A 16551-nucleotide genomic window follows, 5' to 3' on the forward strand; every position below is an offset into this window, starting at 1 on the left:
GAACAGTGAGAGACAGAGAACAGTGAACAGTGAGAGACAGAGAACAGTGAACAGTGAGAGACAGAGAACAGTGAACAGTGAGAGACAGAGAACAGTGAACAGTGAGAGACAGAGAACAGTGAACAGTGAGAGACAGAGAACAGTGAACAGTGAACAGTGAGAGACAGAGAACAGTGAACAGTGAGAGACAGAGAACAGTGAACAGTGAGAGACAGTGAACAGTGAACAGTGAGAGACAGTGAACAGTGAACAGTGAGAGACAGTGAACAGTGAACAGTGAGAGAACAGTGAACAGTGAGAGAACAGTGAACAGTGAGAGACAGTGAACAGTGAACAGTGAGAGAACAGTGAACAGTGAGAGAACAGTGAACAGTGAGAGAACAGTGAACAGTGAGAGAACAGTGAACAGTGAGAGAACAGTGAACAGTGAGAGAACAGTGAACAGTGAGAGAACAGTGAACAGTGAGAGAACAGTGAACAGTGAGAGAACAGTGAACAGTGAGAGAACAGTGAACAGTGAGAGAACAGTGAACAGTGAGAGAACAGTGAACAGTGAACAGTGAGAGACAGTGAACAGTGAACAGTGAGAGACAGAGAACAGTGAACAGTGAGAGACAGAGAACAGTGAACAGTGAGAGACAGTGAACAGTGAGAGACAGTGAACAGTGAGAGACAGTGAACAGTGAGAGACAGAGAACAGTGAGAGAACAGTGAACAGTGAGAGAACAGTGAACAGTGAGAGAACAGTGAACAGTGAGAGACAGTGAGAGAACAGTGAGAGACAGTGAGAGAACAGTGAGAGACAGTGAGAGACAGTGAGAGAACAGTGAGAGACAGTGAACAGTGAGAGACAGTGAACAGTGAGAGACAGTGAACAGTGAGAGACAGTGGACAGAGAGAGACAGTGGACAGAGAGAGACAGTGGACAGAGAGAGACAGTGGACAGAGAGAGACAGTGGACAGAGAGAGACAGTGGACAGAGAGAGACAGTGGACAGAGAGAGACAGTGGACAGAGAGAGACAGTGGACAGAGAGAGACAGTGGACAGAGAGAGACAGTGGACAGAGAGAGACAGTGGACAGAGAGAGACAGTGGACAGAGAGAGACAGTGGACAGAGGACAGAGAGACAGTGGACAGAGGACAGAGAGAGACAGTGGACAGAGAGAGAGACAGTGGACAGAGGACAGAGAGAGACAGTGGACAGAGAGAGACAGTGGACAGAGGACAGAGAGAGACAGTGGACAGAGGACAGAGAGAGACAGTGGACAGAGGACAGAGAGAGACAGTGGACAGAGGACAGAGAGAGAGAGACAGACAGAGGACAGAGAGAGACAGACAGAGGACAGAGAGAGACAGACAGAGGACAGAGAGAGACATCCTTACTTTTCCTCGGGTGACACCTGTGCGGGACCTCGGAGGACTGGGGGGATCCTCCCGATTCCTCCACTCCTTGGCTTTTTCAGCATACTTCTCTTTTTCTTCCACCGACAGCAACTACAAAATGTACAATTGGAGATTATAGGAACGCAAATAGATGAAGAGTTAAAGGATATGTAAACCCTCACAAAACAACCCATTCATTTAAAACAAATCAAAAGGCAAAACATTTTTGTATAGATATATGAAAACTTTATAAATATACACACACTGGCCACTTTATTAGGTACACCTTGCCAGTGCCGGGTTGGACCCCCTTTTGCCTTCATTCTTGGTGGCAGAGATACAACAAGGTGTTGGAAACGTTCCTCAGAGATTTTGCTCCATAGTGACCTGATAACATCACACAGTTGCTGCAGATTTGTCAGCTGCACATCCATGATGGGAATCTCCTGTTCCACCACATCTGTGGCGATTGTGGAGGCCATTGGAGTGCAGGGACCTCATTGTCCAGTGAGGAGATGATTGGATCTTTGTGACATGGCGACATTATCCTGCTGGGAGGAGCCATCAGAAGATGGGGAAACTGTAGTCATAAAGGGATGGACATGGTCACCAACAATACTCAGGTAGGTCGTGGTGTTTAATCACTTCCATACCAGGCACTTACGCAGCTTCCTGCCCAAACCAATTTTCAGCTTTCAGCACTGTCGCACTTTGAATGGCAATTGCGCGGTCATGCTACACTGTACCCAAACAAAATTGGCGTCCTTTTTTCCCCCCACAAATAGAGCTTTCTTTTGGTGGTATTTGATCACCTCTGCGATTTTTATTTTTTTGCGCAACAACTAAAAAAAAGACTGAAAATTTGGAAAAAATATTACGTTTTTATTTTTTTCTGTTAATTTTTTTTGTAAATAAGTTCTCTCTTTCAATTACGGGCACTGATATGGCGGCACTAATGGGCACCGATGAGATGGCACTAATGGACATCGATGAGGTGGCACAGATGGGCACTCACAGGCGGCACAGATGGGCACTCACAGGCGGCACAGATGGGCACTCACAGGCGGCACAGATGGGCACTCACAGGCGGCACAGATGGGCACTCACAGGCGGCACAGATGGACACTGGGGTGGCACTGATGGACACTGGGGTGGCACTGATGGACACTGGGGTGGCACTGATTTTGCCAGGTTGCCAGTCAGTGCCCATTTGTGGGCACTGATTGGCATCTTTTTTTGAATGCTTTTTTTTTTTTAGACTTTTTTTTTTTTGCCCACCCTGGTGGTCCAGGGTGGGCATCCCTGGTGGTCCAGTGTGGCGATCCGAGGGGGGGCTGCGCTGATAAAAAATCTGCGCGAACCCCCCCCTGTCAGGAGAGCCGCCGATCGGCTCTCCTCTACTCACGTCTGTCAGACGCGAGTGAGGAACAGCCATCAACGACTCTTCCTGTTAACATCGTGATCAGCCGTGATTGGACACGGCTGATCACGTGGTAAAGAGCCTCCGCCGGAGGTCTCCCACTCAGGTACATGTGCCGATACCCCCCCCCCCCCTATCTGCACAGCCATAGGGCCCCTCCCCCACCCAGATACTCCCCTTGCTGTACAGCAATAGACTAGAACACCCGCAGGCACCCCCCCCCCCCCAACAACAAATACTCCCCAACTGGTAATTGCCCCCTCCCCAGCTGCAAAGACATGCAGCCCCCCCCTTCACATGCTCCTGCACAGCAATAGAGTACCCCACTTCACAGATTCTCCCAACTACACAATGACACCCCCCCAAATGCAGCCATACATCCCATCCCCAACTACACAATGACACCCCCACCCCACCCCCCAACTGCACAGCCATACATCCCCAACTACACAATGACACCCCCCCCCCCTACTGCACAGCCATACATTCCATCCCCAACTACACAATGACACCCCCACCCCACCCCCCCAACTGCACAGCCATACATCCCCAACTACACAATGACACCCCCTACTGCACAGCCATACATCCCATCCCCAACTACACAATGACACCCCCCCCCCCCCAACTGCACAGCCATACATCCCCAACTACACAATGACACCCCCCCCCCCCCTACTGCACAGCCATACATCCCCAACTACACAATGACACCCCCCCCCCACTGCACAGCCATACATCCCATCCCCAACTACACAATGACACCCCCCCCCCCCCAACTGCACAGCCATACATCCCCAACTACACAATGACACCCCCCCCCCTACTGCACAGCCATACATCCCCAACTACACAATGAAACCCCCCCCCTACTGCACAGCCATACATCCCATCCCCAACTACACAATGACATCCCCACCCCCCCCCCCCAACTGCACAGCCATACATCCCATCCCCAACTATACAATGACACCCCCCCCCCTACTATACAATGACACCCCCCCCCTACTGCACAGCCATACATCCCATCCCCAACTATACAATGACACCCCCCCTACTGCACAGCCATACATCCCCAACTACACCCCCCCCCCCCTACTATACAATGACACCCCCCCCTACTGCACAGCCATACATCCCATCCCCAACTACACAATGACACCCCCCCCCCACTATACAATGACACCCCCCCCCTACTGCACAGCCATACATCCCATCCCCAACTACACAATGACACCCCCACCCCCCCAACTGCACAGCCATACATCCCCAACTACACAATGACACCCCCCACTGCACAGCCATACATCCCATCCCCAACTACACAATGACACCCCCTACTGCACAGCCATACATCCCCAACTACACAATGCCCCCTACTGCACAGCCATACATCCCATCCCCAACTACACAATGACACCCCCTACTGCACAGCCATACATCCCATCCCCCACTAACTACACAATGACACCCCCCACTGCACAGCCATACATCCCATCCCCCACTAACTACACAATGACACCCCACCCATACCCCCCCAACTACACAATGACACCCCCCAAATGCAGCCATACATCCCATACTAACTACACAGTGACAACCCTCAAATGCACAGCCATAGGACCCCTCCCCCACCTATGAACACCTTCAGATACCCCTCTGGCTCCTGCACAGCAATGGAGCTCCCCACTTCACAGCCATAGGACCCCTCCCCCACTAACTACACAATGACAACCCACGTAGCCCCCCCAACTACAATGACACTGCCCCCCCCCCGCCATGTTGTGCACGTGCAATCCCCTCCTCCTATCCATCTCACCTCTATACACCCCCAGCCCCCCTTCTCCTGCAGACCACAGTGCCCCTCCTCCCCCGCCTGCAGACTCGTCCATACTCACCGCCCAGTCCCCGGAGCAGTACGGAATGGCGTCCTTCACCCCGCACACCGGCAGACCTCTCCGCTTCAGCTCCGGGATCATCTCCAGGGCGAAGTAGAAATAGGCGTTCCGTGAGGCCTTCTTGTTCGGCATGGCGCTCCTCTCCTCTTCTCTATGGTAAGAATGGAGCTCCGCACAGGACACGCCAACACCTGATCACGTGATCACAACGGGCGCCAAATAACGGGTCACGTGATCCGCGTAAACGTCTCTGGTGTTCCTGTCAGGTGTGAGGAGGGCGTCAGAGCGCCCCGAGCGGGATTTCTGTTCCATCCGGGATACGACTGTGATTACCGGAGTGATAATGACACACCGCGCTCCTCTGTCACCGTACCATTCTTTACAGAAATGTGTGTCTGGTTGGTTCCCATGGTAATGGGAGGTTAGCAGGTGAGGTATGCCAACTTTTATATGGTTCTGGTGATCCTACTATTACTATATACTGTGTGCTATGCATGCCCCCAATTTGGGTGCTAGGACTCTGCTCTAACCAGTGGCGGCTGGTGCTCAAACATTTTTTGGGGGGGCGCAAACAAACGAAAAACAACCCCATCAATTGCAGTCTCACTGTGCCCATCAATTGTCGCCACTGTGCCACCAAACGCAGCTGCGTGCCATCAATTGTCGCCACTGTGCCATCAAACGCAGCCACTGTGCCTATCAATTGTTGCCACTGTGCCACCAAACGCAGCCGCTGTGCCATCAATTGTCGCCACTGTGCCACCAAACGCAGCCGCGTGCCATCAATTGTCGCCACTGTGCCATCAATTGTCGCCACTGTGCCAAATTGTCGCCACTGTGCCATCAAACGCAGCCACTGTGCCCATCAATTGTCGCCACTGTGCCACCAAACGCAGCCGCTGTGCCATCAATTGTCGCCACTGTGCCATCAAACGCAGCCGCTGTGCCATCAAACGCAGCCACGGTTCCCATCAATTCTCGCCACTGTGCCATCAAACGCAGCCACTGTGCCATCAAACGCAGCCGCTGTGTCATCAAACGCAGCCACTGTGCCCATCAATCGTCGCCACTGTGCCCATCAATCGTCGCCACTGTGCCCATCAATCGTTGCCACTGTGCCCATCAAACGCAGCCACTGTGCCCATCAAACGCAGCCACTATGCCCATCAATTGTCGCCACTGTGCCCATCAATTGTCGCCACTGTGCCCATCAATTGTCGCCACTGTGCCCATCAATTGTCGCCACTGTGCCCATCAAACGCAGCCACTGTGCCCATGGCGCTCCTCTCCTCTATGGTAAGAATGGAGCTCCGCACAGGACACGCCAACACCTGATCACGTGATCACAAAGGGCGCCAAATAACGGGTCACGTGATCCGTGGTGATCCTACTATTACTATATACTGTGTGCTATGCATACCCCCCAATTTGGGTGCTAGGACTCTGCTCTAACCAGTGGCGGCTGGTGCCCAACATTTTTTGGGGGGCGCAAACTATGAAAAAAAAAAAATCAATTGCAGTCTCACTGTGTCATCAATTGTCGCCACTGTGCCATCAAACGCAGCCACTGTGCCATCAATTGTCACCACTGTGCCATCAATTGTCGCCACTGTGCCATCAAACGCAGCCACTGTGCCATCAATTGTCGCCACTGTGCCATCAAACGCAGCCACTGTGCCATCAATTGTCACCACTGTGCCATCAATTGTCGCCACTGTGCCATCAAACGCAGCCACTGTGCCATCAATTGTCGCCACTGTGCCATCAAACGCAGCCACAGTGCCCATCAATTGTCACCACTGTGCCATCGAAAGCAAGCCACTGTGCCATCAAACGCAGCCACAGTGCCCATCAATTGTCGCCACTGTGCCATCGAACGCAGCCACTGTGCTATCAATTGTCGCCACTGTGCCATCAAACGCAGCCACTGTGCCCATCAATTGTCGCCACTGTGCCATCAAACGCAGCCACTGTGCCACCAAACGCAGCCGCTGTGCCATCAAACGCAGCCACTGTGCCATCAATTGTTGCCACTGTGCCCATCAATTGTCGCCACTGTGCCATCAATTGTCGCCACTGTGCCACCAAACGCAGCCACAGTGGCACAATTGTCGCCACTGTGCCATCAAAAAAAACCATGGGAGTCGATCTCCTTTTCGCTTAGATCTCTTCACTGGCTACCAGTGAAAGACAGAATCACTTTTAAGGCACTCTGTATTCAAGGAAACGTTCCCCAATATCTATGCGAAAAAATAAAAACCTATAACCCAAATCGCATTCTGCGATCAACAAATCAAAATCTACTGGAAATACCCAAGGCAAGATACAAATCCAAAGGAGATCGGAGATTTGCTGTCCAAGGACCTCGACTGTGGAACGCACTACCAACCACCATCCGACTGGAGACGGACCACTTGGCCTTCAGGAGAAAGATTAAAACTCATCTCTTCTGAGGTTAAGGGTTTCCTTACAGAAGGAATGGAAACAGCGCCCAGAGGCGATTCAGTTCGCATGTGTTGCGCTCTATAAGTTTTTCACTCACTCAAACGCAGCCACTGTGCCATCAAACGCAGCCACTGTGCCCATCAGTTGTCGCCACTGTACCACCAAACGCAGCCGCTGTGCCATCAATTGTCGCCACTGTGCCATCAAACGCAGCCACTGTGCCCATCAATTGTTGTCACTGTGCCACCAAACGCAGCCACAGTGCCCATCAATTGTCGCCACTGTGCCACCAAACGCAGCCGCTGTGCCATCAATTGTCGCCAGTGTGCCATCAAACGAAGCCACTGTGCCATCAATTTTCGCCACTGTGCCATCAAAAGCAGCCACTGTGCTCATCAATTGTCGCCACTATGCCACCAAACGCAGCTACTGTGCCATCAGTTGTCGCCACTGTGCCATCAAGCGCAGCCACTGTGCCATCAATTGTCGACACTGTGCCATCAAACGCAGCCACTGTGCCCATCAATTGTCCCACTGTGCCACCAAACCCAGCCACTGTTCCCATCAAACGCACCCACTGTGCCCATCAAACGCAGCCATTGTGCCATCAAACGCAGCCACTGTGCCTATTGTCTCCACTGTGCCATTGTCGCCACTGTGCTATCAAACGCAGCCACTGTGCCCATCAAACGCAACCACTGTGCCATCAATTGTTGCCACTGTGCCATCAATTGTCGCCACTGTGCCCATCAGTTGTCGCCACTGTGCCCATCAATTGCCACCAGTTTGTCCAGTAAAATGCCGCCAGTTTGCCACGTAAAATGCCGCCAGCTTGCCCCAAAATACCGCCAGCTTGCCCCCCCCCCGCCCGGCATTTACCTTTCTCGGGTCAGCCATCCTCCTCTCTATGCTCCCTCGATGTCTTCGCCCGCCCTCGATGTCGCTTCAGCCAATCAGGTGAACGGTAACCAGACCTGGCTGAGACGCGTGTCAGTGTTAACCAGGGAACGCACAGCCTGTGCGCCCTCTGGTTAACCATTTGGAAGCCGTTAGAGCCCACGGGCTCTGATAGACACTTCCAAAACACACCCACCGCTGTTATTCAGATAGCAGGATTTTCTAGGCGAGGCTTGGGCCTAGTCCGCGAGGCCGGATGCCGCGGACTAGGCCGAGGCCGCGGCCTCGCTTGAAAAACTCCTGCCTGCAGCGCCTCAGGACCGGCGCAGTGTCCATAAAAAAAAACTTGATTCGAATCGCAGATTTTTTTTTGTTGAGAAGATCGCCCAGCTCTACTCCTGTGTAATGCAGTCTGTTCGGCCGTCCATTGTAAGAAAGCCCCGCCGCCTCCTCGTCCGTCCGTGATAGAGGAACACTGATACGATGCTGGGAAACTGTATCAGTGTTCCGTTTATCACAGACGAGGCGGGGCTTTCTTACAATGGACGGCCGAACAGACTGCATTACACAGGAGACACGCGCGGTTTTACGGCTCCCTCGAGTAGAAGCCGAGGGGGAGTTTTTCAACCTAAAAAATGGGCTGAAAAACTTGGCTTATACTCGAGTATATATGGTAGGTTTTACAATGGACTAATAGAACATTACACGCTTCTGCCAATTATTGGGATTTGGCTTGGGCTGCAAAGATGATCCCAATTTATAGACAAGGGCCCAGATTCAAGTAGAATCGCGCAATATTTGCGTGGGCAAAGAGCAAATTTTTTTCTCTGCGCCCACGCAAATATTGCGCTTTGCCCGCGATTCACGGAGCAGTTGCTCCGTAAATTGCGCGGGCGATATGCTAAGCAGCCAGGCGCAAGGCTGCCTAATGTAAATGATCCCGCCGGGGGCGGGAATCATTTAAATTAGGCGCGCTCCCGCGCCGAGCGAACAGCGCATGCTCCGTCGGGAAACTTTCCCGACGTGCATTGCGGCAAATGACGTCGCAAGGACGTCATTTGCTTGTAAGTGAACGTGAATGGCGTCCAGCGCCATTCACGGTTCACTTACGTAAACGACGTGAAATTTGAACGTCGCGAGCGGGAGGCGCAGCTATACTTTAGCATTGGCTGCGCCTGCTATTAACAGGAGCAGCCTTATGCTAAAGTCGCCGTACGGAAACTCCGTACCTGGCTTGCGCAGGGCCCGCGCAACTTTTGTGAATCGGTGGTAGTATGCAATTTGCATACTATACGCCGATCACAAAGGCCGCGCCCCCTAGCGGCCAACGCAAGAATGCAGCCTGGGATGTGAAGGCATAAGGAGGCTTATGTCTGTCACATCCTAGGCTGCAGTCGGTGTAACGAGGTTCCTGAATCAGGAGCACTCGTTACACCGGAGCAAGTAAGCCCTTGCGCCGCGCAACCGCTTCTTGAATCTGGGCCAAGGTGAAAATGTCATTATGCTCAGCCATTCTTTTTAGTTGCTTACTTGAGAGTTCACTGCAGACCCAAATGGGCATCAGCCTTGCAAGCGAAGACCGACCCTTATTTTAATGTTGGTTGTGCACACTGAAAGGGCTAAGTATTGTATCGTGCCCTAGGGCTTTGGCGGCAATTTTTAATCAGTGTCTGTCAATGAGAATATTGCAACAGTCTTTTGGTTCTTTGTTAAAAGCTATTGGGGATGATCCACTAACGAATTACGCCGGCGTATCTCTTGATACGCCGCGTAATTTTAAAGTTCCCGCGTTGTATCTTTGTTTTGTATCCACAAAACAAGATACGACGGCATCTGGGATCGATCCGACAGGCGTACGGCTTAGTACACCGTCGGATCTTAGCTGCATTTTTTCGGCGGCCGCTAGGTGTCGTTTCCGTCGATTTCTGCGTTGAATATGCAAATTAGCTAAATACAACGATCCACAAACGTACGTCCGGCGGGCACATTTTTTTTACGTTTTTCCGGCGTAAAGTTACCCCTGCTATATGGTGGCGTACTCAATGTTAAGTATGGCCGTCGTTCCCGCCTCGCATTTTGAATTTTTTACGTCGTTTGCGTAAGTCGTTCGCGAATAGGGATTTGCATAGAATGACGTCACCGTCGTAAGCATTGGCTTGTTCCGGTTTAATTTCGAGCATGCGCACTGGGATACCCCCACGGACAGCGCATGCGCCGTTAAAAAAAAAAACGTTGTTTACGTCGGGTCACGACGTATTTACATAAAACGCACCCACATCGAATTGAATTGCGCGCCCTTACGCCGCCAAAGATACACTACGCCGCCGTAACTTACGGCGCAAATTCTTTGAGGAATTGGGGAAAAAAAACATAAGTTACGGCGGCATAGTGTATCTTAGATACGCTACGCCCGACGCAAATATGCGCCGAGGTACGTGAATCTGCCCCATTGCGACCATGTTTTATTTAATATATGTTTCAAATTGAATCAATATAAGGTTTATTTTTTTTTATTTTACTATGTATTGTGTACTTTGTAAGTCCTTAAAATGTAAATCGTGTTTTTATTTTATAGGTATCTTTTAAGAATATGGATCCAGAAATTTACCAAGAAATTGTAAACTACAAACTAAACAAGTGTTATCCTTTGGGTATAACCAAAGCTGGCGAAATATACAATTCGTAGAGGAGCTATAAAGTTTGAAATCAAAGGTAACTACGTTAAATTAATATTGTTAATATAATTATTTTATAAGGTTTGTAAAGCAAACATGTTTATTTATATCCATTGTAATATTTTTTTTTCTTTTGCTATAAATATTTTTCCCTCTCTTTTTTTTTCTAATAGAAGGCGTGCTTTATCGCGCACTGTCACAAACAAAGATTTTTTATTTATTTTTTCTTCAGGTGTTAGAATGTCAGAAGTGCCAGAAAGAAGGTACTAAAATAAAAGTAATGCCGAAACACCAGCTGATTAAGGCAAGTTGTTTTTTATTTATATATTTATTTATATATATATATATATATATATAATAATACGATTGGGGTGATCAGACTCGAGTGGTAGGTGCGTTTTTAGTGAGTACGCAAGTCAAGAACGGAATTTTTGAGGGCCTGGTAGCCCACTTTTATTTTAAAGCACGAAAAAGTTTGCAAAGACATTAGTAGCCCTCATAGGGGGGTTCCAACATTACTGTATCTTGTATACGCAGAAGAGAAGCGGCTGTCTTCACTCCATTCATTTTCAGCGCAGCTGATGCTGCTGAGAAAGGGACTGGGGAACATGTGTCCCTAGTCCCTTTCTCTGTCTCAAAGGCAAGATGTCAGCGGTCTGATAAGACCCCTGATATCTCACAAAAGCCCCCCCAACAGGGCTGAAATAATAAATAATAAAAAAAATGATTGTAGAAAATAATAAAAAAATAAAAGAAAAAACACATTAACACGGTCCACTCCCCCCCCCCCCCTTAAAAAGAAAGCATTATAAATAAAAAAAATTGTAAAAAATTAAAAACAAATTGTTAAAGATCAAAAAATAAATAAATACTGACACATGAGATTAAAAAAAAGTATCGGTAATCGGTATCGGCGAGTACTTGAAAAAAAAGTGGTATTCAGACAACCCTAAAAATAACCCCTTAGGATGCAAAACAAATTCAAAGCTCAGCTACAGATAATGAACGTAAACAGTTAATATTCATAGTGATAATAGTAAACAAAAATGTATTTCCAATAATTGTAATGTCATTATTTTTTTAACGATTGCAATTCTCTTTCTGTCAGTTTGTGCTAAAAGGTAGAGTATAGTACCTGGCAAGCCAGTGTATATACTGTAAACACTGGCCTTGCCATTCATTACAGGCAATAATTGTGGCATGCAGTCACTCTATATTTTATTATTACTGGCTGTCCCACATTAGGGACTGTCAACAATAATCCAGTATGCAATGGGATCAGCTGTCACTGAGGATTTTTGATGGCTGTGACTAGGGTACAGCCATCAGAGGTCCTGGGCAGCTAATTGGAACTGTCACTAAATGCCTCTAAGTAGAAGCATTTAGTGACAGCTCTGTACATGGTAGGATTTTACGGATCTCAGCTTCTAACAGCTGCCTGAGAGTGAAATCACACTATCACTTTCAGGCAGCCAGTAGAAGCTGAGGTCAGTGAGATCAAGCACGGAACGTCCTAACGTCAAGTGGTTAAGTATAAGGAATATGAATTATTTGCATGAAAGGAACATTGTGAGGGAGCAGTGCAAAATGCTTGAAAACACACACACATATATTATATAAAAAAAAAAAATATATATATATACCGTATTTATCGGCGTATATCGCGCACTTTTTCCCCTAATCGTCTTTCAGGACAGCCACCTGAGAGACCTTGGCTCCTCCCCTCTGTAGGAAACACCGCGCCAGCCTTCTATAAATTTCCTCCTCCCCTGCTGGCTCCTCAGTTATTTGTGTTTCCTCCAGAGGGGAGACACCAGCAGGAACCTGCCAGGAGAGCCAGGGAGGCTCAGGTAAAAATTGTCCAGAAAGGAGCAGGGGCTTCCAGGGACAAACAGGTTACTAACCTGTTAGAAGTTGGCCACCCTCGTATCCCTGAGTGCAGGCGCTGATCGAGGGGGCTCCATTTCTTCACCGAGTGCGGTGAGGGAAGTGTGCAGCCGGCGTTCCATAGCAGGACAGCGCGAGATGGGGATCTCAATGCGCAGCCACGCCGGGTATCGAGAACGCGCGTCGCCGAGGACGGGTGACGTCATCACGGCGACCGGGGGCGTGCACTTCCGGGGTCACGACTTCCGGTTCCGGCCGTGTACCAAGAAATGGAGCCAGGCAAAGGCTGGAGGAGCTGCGCACGCTGTAGAGACAGCACAACGCACCCTGGTGACACAAGGAATGTCGGAAGCGGACGGAAGAGGGCCTGCTCCAGCAGAGACCAGCTCCAGCCATGAAAAGGTAAGGGGAACCTAGGGTGGATCTCCCCAAACCTGAACCCACCACCCCTCCTCCCCCTCCTGGGTCCCAAAAAAGAAAGGGGGGGGGTAGCCAATTCCCTCAGTGTCAGAGGGTAATGCATGGGGCCCCTAGTGAGGTAAGCCCACATGTAGGCACTGCGCATCTGCAAAGCAGGTACAGGTTGTTGATAATTTAACTGGGGAGGTTTGTGTTTTTTATGTCATTCCAGAAAACAGACAAAAATAAAAACACCCACAGCTCAAAAAGGAAGTGTCCACAATGTAAAGCGACACTTAGAGATTCGTGGAAAAAGGCAATTTGTAGTGACTGTATCAATCAATTAGTACAGGAACATAATAGTGAGCACACGGAACTAGCATCATCAGTTAAAGAACTAGCCAATACCTTTGATTCCTTTAAAACCTTCTTTGAGGGATTCCAGCAGCTTCAGTCAGCTTCTCCTTCAATCACAACAGCAGTTCAAATACCTTCCAACCGTGCAGGCCCGTCAAACACTCCTACAGAGGAGGCGGACGAGGAACCTGATAACGCAGTGTCTGGTTCCCAGGAGTCAGACGAGGAGGCTCAGGAAGGAGATTCTAGAAAGCCTTCCCGGTACAAGCTCTCACTGGAGGATGTAGATCATCTCCTGGGAGCCATTTATACCACATTAGGTATATCAACGGAGAAAAAGACCCTATCCTTACTAGGGCTGCGCATCTTCACCGGTCTCACGATTCGATGCGATTACGATTATCAAGTCCACGATTCGATTCGATTCGATTCCGCGATGCATCACGATGCATCAAGATTACTACACGCGTTTTCATCGAAAAAATTCAAGCAGTCAGATTTTTTTTTAATTATCTGGTCTTAAAAAAAAAAAAAAAAAAACTCTGCATGTAGCAAAGTGGAAACACAGACAACTTAAAGAAGAGCTCCAGACTGACCCCAAAATACTACAAGAGAGGGTCAGAGACTGCAGACATGATACAAGAGAGGGTCAGAGACTGCAGACATGATACAAGAGAGGGTCAGAGACTGCAGACATGATACAAGAGAGGGTCAGAGACTGCAGACAATGTCCTCATAACGTCCCCCCAAACGACTATGTATGCCATTCCATAAATTATGGTTTATGTATAGTGTCTAATTGTCTTAGTGATTGATTCACATCACAACTTCAATGATCCCTTTTTTTCTGTTTTATGATTCCTGGTTTTGCTCATTACTGCCCCACACATGAGGTGAAAAATCAAAAAAGTGTACAAAAAAGGGGATCAATTTCAAATCAATGAAGTTGTGATGATAATCAATCACCAAGACAATAAGGCATACATAAACCATAATTAATGTGGAAATGGCATTGTCATGCTCATTGGTCACTTTAATGTTTTCATAATATGGCAAATTTTCAGTTCACATAATGGTGCATCAGATTTATGATATACTGTATAATATTTTATGTTATCACTAGTAGTCAGTGGCGGCTGGTGCTCAATGTTGAGGGGGCGCAAACAAAAAAAAAAAAAACATCAAACGCCACCGCTGGGCCCATCAAACGCCACCGCTGGGCCCATCAAACGCCACCGCTGGGCCCATCAAACGCCACCGCTGGGCCCATCAAACGCCACCGCTGGGCCCATCAAACGCCACCGCTGGGCCCATCAATTGCAGCTACTGTGCCCATCAAATGCCACCACTGTGCCCATCAAATGCCACCACTGTGCCAAACGCAGCCACTGTGCCCATTTATTGCTGCCACTACTGTGCCCATTTATTGCTGCCACTACTGTGCCCATTTATTGCTGCCACTACTGTGCCCATTTATTGCTGCCACTACTGTGCCCATTTATTGCTGCCACTACTGTGCCCATTTATTGCTGCCACTACTGTGCCCATTTACTGCTCCCAGTGTGCCCTTTTTCTGCTCCCAGTGTGCCCTTTTTCTGCTCCCAGTGTGCCCTTTTTCTGCTCCCAGTGTGCCCATTTATTGCTGCCAGTGTGCCCATCTATTGCCGCTACTGTGCCCCATTAAATTCTGCCAGTGTGCAATGTACCTGATGATGATGACTCTCGAGCAGCCTGTCAGTGGAACTGGGACAGAGGACAACCGCGCTGTCTGGCATCTCGGGTCTTCCGCAGCAGCTGAGGCAGCCAGTGTGTGTACACTGCACACAGCGTGAGGTGAGCCAAGGAGGAAGGCTCTGGGGAGTTCACTCGGGAGCGATCGTTGGGGATACACAGACACTCACTCCACGTGTCTCCCATGTTGACGGCGCTGGGCGGCTGGGGATGCTGTCAGCGAGGGGGGTCGGGATGCCCACGGCTCCTTCCAGTTCGTCGAGGGGCGGGAAAAGAGGCGCGTCTACCGCCTAAGACACTTGGCCGCTTTGAGTTTATCGGGGGCAGGGAAAAAAGGCGCCTTCGGCTGTTCTCACTTCTTTGGTAGGGGAAATAGCGGCGCGCAGGTGACGTCATCGCATAATCGATTATTGCAAATCGTAGCATCGATGCAGAATCGCCGGCGGTCGAATCTCGATGCATCGATGCTACGATTATATTCAACAGCCCTAATCCTTACATGATCAAATGTATGAGGGATTAGGGGAACAGGAAAAGAAGTATTTTCCGGTGCACGATGTATTAATCGAAGCAATTAAAAAAGAGTGGCAGGGCCCTGAAAGAAAGCCATTCTTTTCTAATACCCTTAAAAGACGCTTTCCATTTTCAGAGGATCCAGCATCAATATGGAACAAAGTACCCAAACTAGATGCCGCCTTTTCACAAGTTTCAAGGCACACAGATTTGGCATTCGAAGACATGGGCATCCTATCCGAATCTATGGATAAGAGGATGGACTCATTACTTAAAAAGTCATGGGACTCCACGCTGGGAAGTTTAAAGCCAGCAATGGCAGTCACAGTCGTGGCGAGAAATATGGAGTTCTGGCTAAATCAATTACAGACCCATATCGAGGAAGGAACTGCGCAAGAGCATATACTATCCTCTTTTCCCACATTACTGCGAGGTATAGCCTATATTGCAGATGCCTCAGCAGAACTAGTGCGCATGGCAGCCAGATCATCCGCACTAGCCAACTCCACAAGACGGGCCTTATGGTTAAAGACATGGCAGGGGGACTGCGCGTCTAAAACCAAACTATGTGGCATCCCATTCACAGGCCTGCTTTTCGGCCCAGGGTTGGAAAAGGTGCTAGATCGGACAGCGGATAAGAAAAAGGCATTTCCGCTGAAACGCAAAGCACCCTGGAATCTGCCTCAACAAAACAAGAAGAGACAGAAAAATGCAACCTGGACCCCCAGAGGTCCTCGTTACACTACTCCCAAGGTAGACAACCAAAAAAGGCCTTGGGTCCCAAAAGGGAAAGGTAGAGGAGGAGCGTTTTTTCGTCCTCCTGAACCAACCTATGACAAAAAATGACGAAGTGATCAAGGTAGGAGGAAGACTGGGGGCCTTCCTACCACAATGGGAAAAAACAACTCCCAATCACTACATTTTGAGAACGATAAAGGACGGATA

The 16551-nt window shown here is 49.2% G+C and overlaps 1 protein-coding gene across 1 annotated transcript in view; it reads right to left on the reverse strand.

Moving 5' to 3' along the window:
* MAEL (maelstrom spermatogenic transposon silencer) overlaps nt 1-4932 on the reverse strand; it is a 35116-nt gene extending 30184 nt beyond the window's left edge. The window contains exons 1-2 of the mRNA XM_040339085.1: nt 4703-4932; nt 1385-1495 (exon numbers count right to left, since the gene is read on the reverse strand). Coding sequence (XP_040195019.1) covers nt 1385-1495; nt 4703-4834 — 243 coding nt within the window. The 5' untranslated portion in view covers nt 4835-4932. The remainder of the gene's footprint in view (nt 1-1384; nt 1496-4702) is intronic.
* Nucleotides 4933-16551: the final 11619 nt, after the last annotated feature.

The sequence above is a fragment of the Rana temporaria genome, chromosome 2 (genome assembly GCF_905171775.1).
Source record: "Rana temporaria chromosome 2, aRanTem1.1, whole genome shotgun sequence".
NCBI classification, from domain to species: domain Eukaryota; kingdom Metazoa; phylum Chordata; class Amphibia; order Anura; family Ranidae; genus Rana; species Rana temporaria.